The following is a 16,065-nucleotide window of genomic DNA, read 5'->3' as shown; positions in this document are numbered from 1 at the left end:
TCCCTGGCAAGCTGCACAAAATCAGCAAGGAAATCATTCCTCCTTGTGCTGTGTGCTACGGAAAGAAGGCAATTTGTCTTTTTTGGATCAGCTGCACAGAAGGGCCTTTGCTGAGCCAGGAAAGCGTCCGGTCTGAGCTGCAGCGTAAGTCAAACCCCAATTTGTCTGCTCGCCATGGTGGGGATTTGGCTGCTTCTAAGGGTTGGACTGGGTTTTCACACCTTTTTGAACACACACACACACACACACACACACTACATCTCCCCAAGGCGAGGAGAGGGGACACGCTGACAGCTTTGAGCACATCACTCTTGCAGCACAGTGCTTCAGAGACACGACACAGCCAGATTCTGGTAAGGGCAGCACGTGCCACATGGTACAGCTTCTGCACCAGGCTGTGCCAACAGGAGAGGAAGGGACCCGGGTTGCACCCCTGAGCAGAGCAGCTAACACGCAGCTTGCCTTTGAAAGCCATCAATCCAGTCACTAAATAGCACAAATTCCTGCCTGGTGCTTTACCTTTATGGGAGGTTTTCTTGTCAGGTGAGAGACCAGGAAGTTCATGGCGATGTCCTCACAGTTGATGTATTCGTCCACCATGTCGCGGATGGCCTGCGGCATCACATAGGAGTACAGGTAGGCATAGTACTGGAGAGGACACAAAGGCACAACGTTGCTCAAGGTGGTTTCATGCAGTAAGTGCCCATCCATTGCTGGTGCCATCTGCACCAGACCTGGTGCAATCACGGCACCACAGGTGAGTATCCAGACCACATGCTGGGATGTACCAGACTTGGAGCTCAAGGGTGCCGGCAGAGAGAGTCCCTATAATGGAGCTCATCATGCACCAAGGAGATCTGCTGTAGCCATAGCTGCAGCAAGTCTATCCCAAAGCTATCACCTTCACTGAGTCCTGAGGCTCCTGTAACCTCAGAAATAGAGGAACAGTGGTTTCAGCCCCCTCAGATCTTGCTGCCTTTGCTGCTGCAGAGTCAGCACAGCAGCAGGAGCTGGTGGATAACCTTCGCAGTGTGATATGACAGCTCAGGACAGTCCCCTTGGAAAATACTTCATCCTTTTCTCAAGGTCTGTTTGCCCGTTGTCACCGCTCCAACAGAGCCACATGTCACAGAGCCATGTCCTGCACTGCTCCCTTCCAACATAAAACAGCCACCAACCACATCTACCAGCCAGCCTGTGCCAGCACACAGCCACAGGAACCCACAGCTTCCCTGTGAATTACCCCTTGCAACACTTGGAGTCTGTAAGATGCTACAGTAAGGACACAGGGCACACAAACCCTATGGCTCGCCTCACCCTCACCATGACCAACAGCATCACTGGAATATGCTGGGCCCTGCACTCCATCTGCCTGCTTCAGTGCTGTGGTGCTTCTCATGTGGCTCGAACACACGCTGCTCCTCAAGGAGAGCGTTTGCTGGGCCACACACCAGTTGCTGGCTGTGTTTCAGTTTGGAGGAAGCGAGGAAAAAGGAGCTGTGACCTGAAAATGTGTTCTTTAAAAAACCCCAGCATTCCCACAAACACACAGGCTCTGGTTACTCTGAGAAGGAAGGGGAAGCTCAGCGGTTTGTGTATCTCACCTTATGGAAGAAGGCAGCACCAGTAAGCACCATAGACAGCTCACAGGAGTAGTTGGAGTTGTAGAGCCAGGACTGATGGGGGATGTCCCACGCGTGGTAGCGCCCCGGGAAGCCAACGATGCGGTCCCTTGCCTCTCTCCAGACACTGCAAACACAAAGCCCTTCAGTGAGACACAAACACGGGGAGCCTGTATGGAGATGAGCATGGCTCTGAAGGAGAACCACTGCCTTCGACACCGACAGACTAGCTCTCAAAGGAGGTTGCAAGTGATGGAGATGCCTATACATCAAAGGTTTGGCAACGGCTTGTCCAAAGAATGGCCTATAGACATTGTAGCTTGAGCAAAAAGGCTAAACATCATTTAAACCTGATGTTTAAATGGACTTCTTTAAGACCATTTAATTATTAAAAACAAAAACACAGAAAATTCCAACATGCAAAAGATGTCTTTTTACACAGGCTGCTCAATGCAAGCTCACCCACCTCCACAGACCAAAGCTCCACTGTGGGCAGGAGGGGCCGACTGGCCAACCCAGCTGCCTGAGTGACACGTGAAGAAGGGCTCACCCTAAGATAACTCCTCCTCCTATTCTAGGGCAGGAAAGGGCTGACAGGGAAATCTCAGCTTTAATAGTCAGGCAGGATTTATTGACCTTCTCCTGTTAAAGGTTAAAAACTGCAAGATGTGAACTGAAGCATCCCTCAGTCAGCTTTCCCAAACAAAGACCAGTGTTGCTTAGTTCAAAGCTGAGCTTCTCACCTTGGTCCTCTACAAGAGGGACATTCAAATTACCCATTCACAGGGAAAGTGCTTTTAACTCATAAATTAGGGATTTTCTAACCCATAAGTACTGTTCTGTAGCTTTAAAAGAAAACTAACAAAAAACCCCCAAGGCCCAAAATGAGGTTTGCACTGTCCCACCTCTCCAGCCTGTCCAGGCCCCTCTGAATGACATCCCTTCCCTCCAGCATGTCCACTGCACCACACAGCTTGGTGTTGCCAGCAAACGCACTGAGGGTGTGCTCGATCCCACTGTCCATGTTGCCTACAAAGACGATGAACAGCATCGGTGGCAACACCGACCCCTGAGGAGCACCGCTTGTCACTTGGACATTGAGCCATTGACAACAACTCTCTCAGTGCGACATACAGCCAATTTCTTATGCATTGAGTGGTCAGTCTGTCAAATCCATGCCTCTCCAGTTTGGAGGCAAAGATACCATATGGGACAGAGCGATGTTCCTCCCACAGCCCCACTCACCTCCCTCTCAAGTTCCTCCCACATCTCCCGTTCCTATGGCAAGCTACAGAAGTGATGGCTGCAGGGCAGCCATGGCCTGCCAAAGAGACCACGGTTCCAACAGCCCTGAGAGGTCATTACACACAGCCAGGAGCCAAGACACGTTCATTATTATATCCTCTACTCAAATGATGAAACTCCGATATAACCTGGTAACAAAAACGGAGTAACTAACACTGCCAGGACTTCCCTGGCACCGTCCTCCCCACAAGCACTTGTTCACTGCGGTTGCTGTTAATCCAGTGTGATCATTTTGAAAAGCTGGAGTTGAAACTACTCATTCCCTTTCACTTCTCCCACGTTTCACTTTCCTATGAACGCGACACTTTCTTCTTCCCAGCTCAGCCACAAAAATAAGGATTTCTTTGGAGAATCGTTTTGGGTGTGCTCCTCAGAGAGGTTTGCTCAGGGTGCTTGCCTCTACCTTGCTCCTGAGCAGTGAAGAGAGCAAGAAGAGGCTTTTGGCCCTGCGAACTACAGCCCAAAGCAAAGTTGCAACAGAACACAGTTGTTACAGGCAGAGGTTCACTCAGTCGCTGGGACACCATCTCTTCCCTGGCTTACCGTGCTAACACAGGGAGGCTTTGTAAGACCCAGGTGTTTGTAAGCAGGGGTATGAGTGAGAATAATACATGACGCTTATAATTTTCATTTGATGCTCTCCAGGGCTAATCTGTAAAGCCTCAGCAAGGCGCTGTGGGTGAGCGAAGGAAAACAGCGACCAGAGGATGAGAAAACAGCCAGGTCCAGATAAAGACCCTGAAACAGGGCATGGAAGGGAAGCCAGAAGTCCTGACGCCTACTCCCCTGCTTTAATCACTTTAACACCTCATTTCTCATCTCTCAGAGAGAGCCTGTTTTGTGCCTTTTAATCTTTCCCCCAGACATGAGCCAACACGTTTTGGTGAGAGCAGTGAGCTGGGCTCTGTCACCAGCGCCCCAGCCAGCTCTGAGCTGCAGTCACAGCCGCTGCTCCTGGCTCGGTGGGCTGACAAGCTGCAGCCATATGAGCTCCAGTGCTCTCCTTGTGCCATCCTCACTGCCCAGTGCCTCTCTGGCAGTCAGTGAGGTTGAGCTGTAGGAGCTGCAGGAGCAGCCTGCAGAGACCTCCCACGGCAGAGCCCACATAACTGCTTTCTCCCTTAGCCCCGTAATCAGGGAAGTATTTTGCCACGGCAAAGTCAAAGGAAAATGTAGATGCTGGAGCAGAAAGTGGGTGGGAATAACAGCAATCAGCACCAGCCTTTTCCATGTAACATCTTTCTTTTGAATGCTCTGCAAAACACAGTCAAAATCGCTGTTATATCCCAATGTTACATGGAGCAAAGAGGATGGCAGCCGACTGTGAGCACACGAGCACCATGTCTTTCAACAGCTGCAGATGCCCTGGCCTTGCCAATGGCATGTGAAGGATGGAGTGCAACAGCCTCTTGGATTTGTTTTCCTGTTTCCTTCCACCCTAGGAAGCCAGGCACCCCCAAAGCCATTTAGGGAACATTATTAGCACAGCAAAAGCTGAAGAGTTGAGGTTAAGAAGCGTGAGATTAAGGGTTGTCTGGGCAGGCTGAAATCAGCCCACCTGCCTGCATTTGTTAAGCAGTTCATTAGAGCATAATACTCCCCCAAGAAAGTGAGTAGGAAAGCCATGTGAAGAGATGTGCTAGCCCTAATTCTGGCCCTGGCTTTAGTCATGAGGGCATGCTGCATTTGAGCAGACCCTAGATGTGGAAAACAACGAGAAACATCAGTCCAAAGGTTACCTGTGCAAAGGCTACTCACCGGAACCCAAACATGATCTCGTCATGGCGAAGGTGAGCATCATCATCAATGGACAGGATGGCCTCCGTCTCGATCTCATCCCACGGCAGGAACCTGTTGTTCAGGCTGTTCTTCTCTGTGCGGACAACCTAGGAAATGAACACACGATCATTACAGTGGCTGTATATACTGAGAGAAGAGATGCAGGGGCTGCACACTCCACCTGTATGTGTGCAGCATTTTGGCACTGCTTCATAACCTGTTTCTAAGCAAAAAGGACCAGCTCACTCTAGTGTCAGTTCCAGTTTCCAGCCAGTTCCTATCTGCAGCCTCCTGCCCATCTTGCAGGGCTGCCAAAACCAAACCCACTGCATAATGCCAGGACCCAGCTATAAAAGCTGTGCCTGTGGTCACCTGCCCTTGCATGCACTGCAGTAATGACAGGAGGGAAACACACAGCCACAGCCGGACTCACCTGTGGCCACTGAAGAAGTGGCCCTTGCCGCATGTCTCCAGTGCTGCTCTCAACTGAATTGTTTCTGCAACTACCCACCATTTCTGCCTTGGATACAACTCATTTGCAAGGCCTCCTTCTCTCAAAACTCTTCCAACTCCTCCCACTGCAGTTTCCCTTAATCCCAGGCATACATGTGTCAACTCATACTGAATTCCTCACTCTTCTTGACTGCTGCTTCCACACTGGCCCCTTTCTCGCTCTTGCTCTTACACTTCACCTGCCCTGGCTGATCTATAGTCGCTCAATTCATCCCAGGCTTCCCATCCCATTCAATCCCTTCAGTCATATTTCTGGCTCACCTCTGAACAATCTCTCTTGATTTAAAAATAAAGCCCAGCCTGGTGAAAAGAATAAGGCGTCACAGCAATAAAACTCCATTAAATAAGATTACATTTGATCACACAAAAAAAGCCCACAGTGAAACCATTAACAGTGGAAAATATTTGTATTGGGGATCTGCATGACAGCTGCTACAATTAAATTCCCATGTAAAGCCAGCGTTAGTGCTTTCATCTGTCAATAGCTGCTGGGGGGGGAACGGAACATTCGACAGGAACACATTAAAATACTTCACTGAAGATCCATCAAAAGCATGAACAATTTACTGCAGGGAGGTGAACAAATTATGCAGCTCTAAGCCATGGTGGAGCAGGGCCAGAGCAGAGCCAGCAGCACTCCCACCCCAGGAGTGCTGGAAGGCAATTAGTGCCCACAGGAGAAGGCAGAGGCAGACAGACAGTGCTGGCCCAGGAATTTCTTCCTTTCAAGGTGGAGAAGCATGACAAAAAATCACCATGGTGTTTGTGTTTACTTTCAGAGTTAGTGTGAGCCAGCAGATGCTCCCAGGGATATCTTTATCTGGGAACTGCTGGATAAGAGAGGTTGCAGGAATCACAGTGGGAATGGGCAATGAGGAAGGAAGCGGGAGAGGTGGCAACTCCACATGCTGATTCAGGAGAGGCAGCTGATAGGACATGAAACAAAAACCCAGGAGGTTTGGCAACATTATGGCCCTATGGCACTGGCCCAGGAGGCCAAGGAAGACCTGGACACAAGGAGGTCAACATGGGCATTGAGAAAACCACCTCTGTAGAAGTGTCACTGAACCCAACACGCTGTGGGCATCCTCTGGAAAGGAGAGGAGCCCCCAAATTGTTGACAGGAGAATTTAACTCTTATTCTTCATTGTCAGTCTGCACTGGAAGCTGCTCTAAGGTCTCCCCAAAGCCTTCTCTTCTCCAGGCTGAATAAGCCCAGCTCTCTCAGCTTGTCTCTATAGCAGAGGTGCTCCAGCCCTCTGAGCATCTTCATGGCCTCCTCTAGACTTTCTCTAACAGGTCCATGTCCTTCTTATGTTTCCCCTGCTGAAGTCTTGTGACCACATTTTTCTCCTCCCATTGCAGATCCCACATTCTAGGATGTTTGCAAACTTATTAAAACCAGCACCATACATAATTTAGCCTTCTGCTAAAGAGCATGTGCCACACTGTGTCTCTGCTGTTACGATGGTATCTCCTCAGAAAGCCTGATCTAATTGAAGCCTGTGGGTGTCTAAGTCATTAGGATTAGCAGAAGCTGGACTGAGTCCATAGTAAATTGATATGCTTTCCAGGGAAGGTCCTGCTTTGCCAATTGAAGATGTGTGGATGGCTAAAGGACAAAAGAAGCACTAGCACCAGCAGGCTGAGCAGCAGAAACCAATGTGCTGGGAAGTGGGTACCAGCTCACACATCCAACAACCCAACAAAGTCAGGGCAGTTTTTCACCTGAGCTTTGAGTCAGACCCACCTTCTTGTGTTGTAAAGATCTGGACAGTCAGCAAAACTCAGCACAAGTTCTGCAATGGTCACATTTCTGGTTACGCCATCAAGTCTGAAGCTTTGCAGGTCTGGAAGTGCCAGTGTTCAGCTTTTGCATTTCACAGAAAATAGGTATCCTCCTGCCTTTCATCTGGGTGTATTTAAGATTTAAGCAGCCTGTAAATTTATAGATCCCAAGAAAAAAACCCAGCAAGCTTTATTGATTTACTTGTTTTCCTGTAACATGCTGAACAATAACATAACACAACTGTCAATTGAGAAAGTGAAGAGAATCCTGCTTGAAACATCTGAAACTGGGGACTCCAGAGGACATAGAGATCAGTGCACTGGCATCAGACTCTTCCAAAAGAGGAGGATGCTACAAAGGAGACGGGTATCTATCTCCAAGCCTTGATAAGCACATTCAATTAATTGTATTAGCTCCAGCAAAAGTTAGAAGCAACTTAAAGCTGTTGTCTTTGATGGCTTGTTTTCAAAGAAACTATCCTGATTTACAGCTCTTTTAGGATGCAGCTAACTGTCACTAGACAACTATTCAGCAGCTTTTAAAATCCCTGTGCTTTCCCCTGGGTAACTACACCAAGGAAGCACGTGAGGACCTGCAGGCAGCGAGCTGAGATGGAAGCGATGGGGCCCAGATTCAGAACCTTCCTCCCATCTCTCTATCCCCTTGAGATAGCTCAAGCACGGTGCTTCCCCAGGCAAGGCCAGGTTTTGATCTTGACTGCATACACTGCATCCCGAGATGTGGGAACGAGGGCATCGTGTCATTAGAAAGAAAATAAAACTCTTCAGAAAGATAAAAGTAAATTTTGGGGAAACTTCTGCTTTAATACAAGTAACTCATCTTCTAAAACAGGTTAGGGAGAATGGGAAGAGTATTTGATTCAGGGATTTGAAACATGATTTATATCTCTTGTAAAGCTTTTACATTTCAATGGGCCTCTAAACCCACCAAATTTCTCAGGCATGAAATGGACATTATAGGTACAAATGTACTCAGAAGCTTGTTAGGCCAGGTGAAAAAAGAAGGGTTATTAAAGCAGCAAAATACAAAAGAAGTCCAAGGCTCACCTTCACATGGCATGAAATGAGATTTAGCAATTTTTCATGACTTCACCACACACTTAAAATCCAGATCAAAACTACAGGCAAGAGGCATGTTACGTTGCCAAATTCAGGGATTTACAAGCCAGAGGTCACCTTGATAATTTTGTGTGACCTCCTTATATGGTGGACCAGGAGACTTGATGGAGCCACCCCTCCTATGGAAGTCTTTCATCACACAGCACCGTAACACAGCTGTGAAATGACAACTCAGGCCAAATTACAAAGCCATGAGTTAAAACTTCATGGCACCGGTTGAACTCTAAATGCTTTCTGGAGAGCTACTGGCAGATGGCTGGTGGGGTTGACAGCAGTAAATTAAGCCAAAAGGGACTTTCAAGTCACCAACATTAACTTCTGCATCATCCAGGTCACAGGGATGTGACTCAGACCTGAGCTGTCACGGGTACAAGCAACTCTGCCGGATCTGAAGGCGTCAAGGGTAAGGGAAGACATCCTCTGAGCTGTTCACTTTCAAATGTTAACAATTTACTCCTTGTGAATGTGCCTCCAGCTCCCAGTCGCACCAAGGAACACTTGGTGGGCCTCATTCACCCCAGAACAGCACAGAGGTGCCATAAACAAAACCTCTCTCTGTTACTTTTTCAAACAGATGAGGTCTCACTCTCTCAGGGCTACTTCTCCTGCTCCTTCATCATCTTGAATGACTGATTTTGCCACAGTCTTGTTTCTCAATGGTCTTGAGCGAAGCACTCTGTCAAAACCCAGCAAAAGATGTTCCCTCAGCAAAGCTGAAATGCTGCGCTCCAGCAGAACAGAGTCAGCAGTTACCCATACCCAAGGAAATTAAAATAGCAAGGAGGACACAAAATCAGCCAAGTGAGCTACAAGAGAGACACAAACGCATTTACCAAGAAGCCGCCTTCCCTTACAGCAGATGTTAATACGGAGCAGAATATCACTGGTAGGACCTGCATGCAAACTCCAGCCCCTCCAGACTCAAAGCTATCCCAGTTCGTTTACTTTTGGTTGTCTTATTTCGGTTATTTGGGGCTATTCCTTAGAGTAATTCTTTTTAAACTCTTTGCCATCAGGTAAATGGCCCCAGCTCAAAATCATGGCCCTCCTTAACAGTCCGCAAACTTCTGAGACAAACTTCAAGACCTAAAATGCCTCCCAAGCACTGGACATATCACAACAGAAGTTTCTGCTCCTTTCAGCAATTCAAGGTGATTCAGTTCCACAATGTGGGGTGGGGTTTTTTTTGACTCAAGGAGCACAAACCCTCACAACTCTATGAAAACCCATTTGCTCCTGCTGCTGTTCATAGCCACACTGGCCAAATGGATCTTGAAAACATTAGAGGGAACCAAACCAGAGCATAAATCCAGAGCCTGCCCAGCAATAATGCCATTAACCAATACTTTATAGTACATTTTTATACATAAATACAGAAATGCAGTAAAATCAATATCTTCCAGCAATCTCCTTACTAGTGAGGCTTTACACTTAAGCTTTAAATTAAGTGTCATGTATAATTTGGCAGTGAAAACATGAAGAATGTCTATGCCCTTGGAGAAGTTCTGACAGCTCAACTTGGTGAACTGGATTTATTTCTGGACAAAGAGCAAACTCTGCAAGAAACTGGGAACCTCATTGCTCACATCAGGTCTTTTTGAGATAAAAAGCCAGAAGGATGCCCTTAGGAGAGCTGGATAATCTGAAGAGATGAAGGACAAGGTCTCAGGAAAAGAATCCATTTCCATCATTCCCAAATACATGCAAATTCAACCCAACTGGGCTGGGGAAAAATAGCACCATAGAGTAAGTGGGGATGGTGATACCATGAGCTCCCTTAAACCATGCAGCTGAGAAAAACAGGGCTGAAGATGCAGGAGCCAAATGCATCTGCCTCTTCCACCTGAAGAGTTGACCTTAATGTATACGTTGAAACAAAAAGCTTGATTGCTCCTGCCAGCGCAGGCCTCCAGCAAGGATGCAGATTTATAACACTGTCAATCCCTTTTTCTGGCATCAATTCTGGATGTTTTATCAGTAAGATTCAGTGCAGCACATCTCCTGCTTTGCTCAAGCCAGAGGCTCCAGGGCTATGTCCTTCTGCTTGACACTGTCCCAAGGAGCAAAGCCCTTGCAAAACTCAGCTTAACGTGATGGGAACAGCACTGACCTCAGGAGTGTGATCTGCCCAGCATTTCATCTGGGAAATGCTCCCAACAAGAAACCTGATGTTCTACTCCACATTGAGAAGCAGTAGGAGTTTAGACCCTCTCCATGAAGAAAACTGGTATCATATCTCCTGTATCATGAGTGACCAGTCTGACCACTTGGACTTGGCTCCAGAGGTACCACCATCATCATTTCCACCACCCATCAAGGAAGCCAAGACTGGAACACCTGGGAACTGGTGCTCTTCAAGCCACCCATATCCCATACCCTTGTTTCAAGCTGAGCAGGCTGCTTCCTGTCTACTTTGATGATGGTTTTTCTTTTCTGCAGAAAACACATGGGAAGCCAAGACTTCTCTAGCTCTCCCACTGACCTGCAGGCTTGCAGCACGTGTGTCTGCTAATGTGGAAAGGAAAACAATGAAAACTCAGCCAAAGTGGCTTACTAGAGGTTAGAAAGAGCTTTGTTATAAGACTTTGGGAGATGGCAAACTCCAGCAGACAGGACAAACACGCAGGTACCAAGCATCCCTGAAACTGTTCTGAAATCAGACACTTATTTTCAACTGCTAGTTTGGACAAATATGGACATCCTCCAATTAAGAAAGTTACTCAGATCAGACCTTTAGGACCTGCAGACTATCAGATACAGCAGTGCCCTGAGTTCAGCAGTAGCAGTCATTTTTCTCCTTCTTAGTAGCTGGTGCAGTGCTGTGGTTTTGACTTTCAGCCTGGGAACAGCGCTGATAACACCGATGTTTTTAGTTGCTGCTCAGTAATGTTTACACTGACCAAGGACTTTCTGAGTCCCATGCTCTGCCAGGAGGGGAAGCTGGGAGGAAGCAGAGGCAGGACACCTGACCCAAACTAACCAAAGAAGTATTCCATACCACAGCACATCATGCCCACTATATAAACTGGGGGCAGTTACCCAGAAGGGTTAGATCACTGCTTGGGTTGGGCTGCGTATTGGTCAGTGGTTGGTGAGCGGTTGTATTCTCTTCCCTTGTTATTTCCCTTACCATTATTATCATTGGTGGCAGCAGTGGTTTGCGTTATACCTTAGTTACTGGACTGCTCTTATCTCAACCTGTAGGAGTTACATTCTTTTCCTCTCCTCCCCATCCCTCTGGGAGCAGTGGGAAGAAGAAAGGTAGGGAGTGAGCAAGCAGCTGTGTGGTTCTGGGTTGCCAGCTGGGCTTAAACCATGACAAGCAGGGTTTCTTCCCTCTATGCATCAGCATGCGAGTGCTGAGATTATTTACTAAATGCCCTAGAACGAGTTCTGTGTGTACAAATTCAGGTATGCATAAGGAGAATAAATCATGTCTCTTTTTATCATGGCTGACTCCATTCCCTGCTCCCTCTGCAACTGAGGCGTTAGATCAGACTGGCACTTGCATCACTGTTGTAGCCGTGTATTTTATCAGGAGTGTGGCTGTCACAACAGGTTTGCACTGACCAGCTGGAAATGAATTGACAAGTTTAGGATGTCAGACAGGGATACTGCACACTGTAAACACCCCAGCTACAGCAGGGATTCTGGCATCGGGAAAGGCTCCTACACACCTGAGGTTCACTTTCTCAAAGATGACTTTGATCCTGATTTCTCCTGTACTCTGTGTTAGCTTCCTCCTGTTTAACATGTCAGGGAACTGAGAAGACAGAAGAGGCCAGTCCCCAGGCAAAAACCACATGTGCATGTTGGCTGCATGATGAGAAGCCAAGCTTTCTGCCAAGGCTGCTGACAAGGAGAAGCCAAAGAAGCTGTTGCCAATCACTACAGATGCCACCGAAGATCTCTGCAGCCCTCTACCCCCCCCAGTTAGGTGATGTTCATGCGAATCACGAGCGTCTGACCAAGACCTCAGTCTTTTTTCCTCCATTTTCTCCGCATTTTATCTGTACCTGCTCCTGGGCAAGCTGAGACACTCCGCAAAGCTGGCAAAATCACTGCAGCTCTCAGCCCAGGCCTCCAATCTATCTGACTGCCCAAGGACAACTACATCCAACTGCCAAGGACAACTGAAGCAGTACTTTCTGAAGACTCAATTGCCTCCCGAAAACACAGCATCAAACTGAGCAGCCCTGGTGTCCTGCCCTGCCCACACAGCACTGTTTCCTCCTGCCAATCTCAACTCCCATCAGGAGAAAATCCTCCCCATTTGCAAAGGACAGAAATTCATCCAATTCGTACTGGCCAGCATCCTGCTTTCCAAAGCCAAAACCACAGCAAAGAGCACAGATTCAAACCTTGAGCTCAACCAGCAATTCTTCATTTCATGAGAATGAAAAAAATCTGGCCTTGCCTTATACAATATGATGTTGCCAGGCTCCTGCAGCAGGCAGAAGATGGGATGCTAGCGTGGCCTTTCCACCATAACCAAGCCTCTGGGATGATGCTTTTCCTCCCTGCAACCACACTCCCACTACTCCTGGCTGGGACCCAAAAGCTCAGAGAAAATGAGCCCCCCAGGACATGGAACTACAGGGCGTTTCTGACAGTTCCTGATGAGCTGCAAATCCAGGGGAAATTGCAGCCCTGCACTTTGACACGCACATAAACATGCTGTTAAATATCCTTCCAGAAATGCCACCAGCACTGGCAGATCTTTGTAAGTTGGCATTTTGTAAAGAAATGGAAGCTCTTTTGATTGTGAGCTTTTATGATAATTGATGTTTTTTGCAAAAGCAAAAACACAGATGAGGAAAGCAGCTCTTTAGGATGTTTGCTAAGACAATGATCCTCAGCCATTATCCTACGGTTAACACACTGAAATACACAGGATACTGACAAATGGGCACAGATGTAACCACAGCTCCTAAACAAGTCCTATTACCCTAGACAAAGCCATCCTGGAGGGAGATGCAGGCTGCTCGGATCCACCTGCATTGAGAGGTGCATCCGCAAGGGAATGTGCTCCTCTTACGACTGGTCTCTCCCCATGAAATAGCTTTGCCATCCCCAGCTGGCTCCCAGCTCTGCTCCAAGTAATCTGGATGATGCCCAGGCCATGCGTGCTTGGGTCTGGATGGTGCCACACCAGCATCTGCTGTGGCTGGGCAAGGGGGAGAGCAGGCAAGAGACAGCACTGGAGCTGAAGCATGCTCCCAGACCTCTTCTACATCAGTTTTCACCTACCATGTACTCAACTCAGTTATCCTATGGAGTCTGCTCTCTTGTTTAATTTGGTGGCACTTGCACTGAAAATACCAGTCATTTATTTGAACAGCCACCCCAAATCAGCTCTTTAGAAACACTTAGCGAGATGTTTCTTCACTCATCCGTGGCCTGATGAGATGTCCTTGGTTTTTACAGTGGCTTCCCCTGACAATCGTTCACCTTCTTGTTTTCCCTTTTATCTTTGCTTGTAAAGATGGATTGGAAAATTACTGTTATCCCTTTTCTCATGTATTAATTATTTGGCTACTCTTTCTGAGCTTCCTCTTCACCTTGAAACAGTTACAGCCCCACTTTAGGCCCTGAACCTCCAGACTTCTGTGCTTTGCTACCTCCAACGTAAGGCACTTTCAAAACTTCAATGAAAAGGATTTGTAGACTATTTTAAGACTCATCTCCAGAGGTATGAAAAGAGTTTCACCGGAAGGGTATTTAGCTACAAAGCCTTCCAAAGGCAGCATATACTGCATGTAAATTGGCAAAGCAGATGCATTTTTAAAACACACGGAATTAAATAATGCAACATAAAACCAAGCATAAATTATCCCCCACTGAGAACAAAACCACACAGGAAGATACTACAGGAAATCCTTTTTCTAAACTGATACTGTGTCCATACATGTAATATGTGCAAAGACTTGGTCTGTCTTTAAACTACTCTACAGCTACCAGTGGGTTGCTCATCTCTGAGATGAGAAAACAGCTTGTGATACAAACATAACTGATTATTTATTCATTTTTATATGGTGCAGCTGCTGCATCCTTCTAGAGAAACAAAAGGAAAAGAATGCTTATTTTAACATTGAAGGGATCTGGACATTCATTTTTATTCTCTCTGCATGTTGCTGTTAGTGGCTGTGCAATCAAAGATGCATGTTGAGACGCCTGTGCGATTGGATTTATTCATTTTACAATTATTGCTCTAAAGAATGTCCCATGGATAACATGCTGTCTCTTGCAGCTGAGGCTTTCAAATACCTTGTCTCCCATCACTTCATCTCCTTTCTCAACTTTCTGAAACTCTGCCGTGTGCTTTTATATGGCAGCTTTCATCAAAAAGCTAGTGAGTGCAAGTGTGGGACAGAAAAGCTCATGACCAAACTTCCATTAGCAAATTTGGGATTACAAGCCAGATTTACAAGTTGCTTGTTGAGAAACCAGAGAAGGCAATCTGAGGAGGGAAGATTGTAAATTCAGGATTCTGATATTAATAACCCCAATTTTGGGTTTGCTGGGGTTTGGTGGTTGTTTTCTTGCAATGAAATAGACAATATCCAAAGGCATGATGTTCCGACAGATGTTACAGTTCTTTACTGATGCTCTTTCAAGTTGCAGGTAGATGAATATTGCAAGCCTGCTTTCACCTGGCAAATCCTGTCTTGGTATTCAAGGTCTGAAAATTCAGATTAAATTCTGCCCAGCCCAGAAGCGGTCCCAGAGCTCAGAGCTCAAGAACACGGGGGAGATGACAGACAACAGCAGGAGTGTCTGTAGCAAGAGCACACACAAATTGAATGCAAGCAGGGATGTATGTACATAACAACTGGTCTTCTTTAAGACAAAATAAGACAAATAAATTAGAAATATCCTGTCTGAAGGGTTTTTGCTGCAAATCAGAAGTGGTGGTGTTGAACCAGCTTGCAGTAAGGCATTACCAGACGCTGATTCTGCAGTGAGGCTTAGCACTTATCCTGCCATGTGTGACTCCTGTAAGGAGCCATTGCAAGAGGCCATGTGGGGTGTCACATCCCACTTTCTGCAGGGAGGACAATCATGCACAAATACAGGCTGGGCAGAGAATGGACTGAGAGCAGCCCTGAGAAGGACTTTGTTGCCAAGAAGCTCAACATGACCAGCAGCATGACTAGCAAGTCGAAGGAGAGGATTCTCCCCTTCTACTCTGCTGATGAGACCTCCCCCTCCAGTCCTGCATCCAGCTCTGGGGCAACAACATAAGAACATGGAGCTGTTGGACCGAGTCCAGAGGAGGCCACAAAGATGCTCCAAGGGCTGGAGCACCTCTGCTATGGAGACAGGCCGAGAGAACTGGGCTTCTTCAGCCTGAAGAGAAGGCTTCCAATGCCTAAAGCTGGAGAGGGGCTTTTGACAAGGGCCTGTAGAGACAGGACAAGCGGGAATGGCTTTAAAAACTGAGAAGATTGAGATGAGCTCTTAGGCAGTTCTTCCCTGTGAGGGTGGTGAGGCCCTGGCACAGGTTGCCCAGAGAAGCTGTGGCTGCCCCATCCCTGGCAGTGTTCAAGGCCAGGTTGGATGGGGCTTGGAGCAACCTGATCTAGTGGAAGGTGGCCCTACTGTGGCAGGGGGCTGGAACTGGATGAGCTTTAACATTCCTTCTAATCCAAACCATTCTGTGATTCTCTGGTCCTGGTTCTGTGACTTCTCTGGTGACAGCACTGAAACACTCACCCTAACAACAAAAGTATATTCTCAGAAAAACGTTTGTTTTTCTCAGCCTTCACTTTACCCTTTACATGTTCAAGCTTTTCTTTCTGGCAGCCTATGTCTACTCTAAACTTCATTCTTTGTGCCTCTTCTTCATCTCCAAATACCCCTCAGCTGTTAGAGCAGTAATTTTATTGACAAAAAAGTTGTTGGATAAACCACTTTA

At 47.1% G+C, this 16,065-nt stretch overlaps 1 protein-coding gene across 10 annotated transcripts in view; it reads right to left on the bottom strand.

Moving 5' to 3' along the window:
* Positions 1-16,065, bottom strand: part of EXTL3 (exostosin like glycosyltransferase 3) — a 154,647-nt gene that overhangs the window by 5,273 nt on the left and 133,309 nt on the right. For all 10 annotated transcript variants that reach the window (XM_061372158.1, XM_061372155.1, XM_061372152.1 and 7 more), the window contains 3 exons: positions 4,686-4,813; positions 1,605-1,749; positions 520-648 (listed from right to left, as the gene is read on the bottom strand). In XM_061372158.1, the coding sequence (XP_061228142.1) occupies positions 520-648; positions 1,605-1,749; positions 4,686-4,813 (402 nt within the window). The remainder of the gene's footprint in view (positions 1-519; positions 649-1,604; positions 1,750-4,685; positions 4,814-16,065) is intronic.

This window comes from Neopsephotus bourkii, unplaced genomic scaffold (assembly GCF_033783945.1).
Source record: "Neopsephotus bourkii isolate Nb327-2 ecotype Australia unplaced genomic scaffold, CSIRO-AGI_Nbou_v1 NB_1600, whole genome shotgun sequence".
NCBI lineage: Eukaryota > Metazoa > Chordata > Aves > Psittaciformes > Psittacidae > Neopsephotus > Neopsephotus bourkii.
This window is presented reverse-complemented; position numbering and strand designations above follow the sequence as displayed.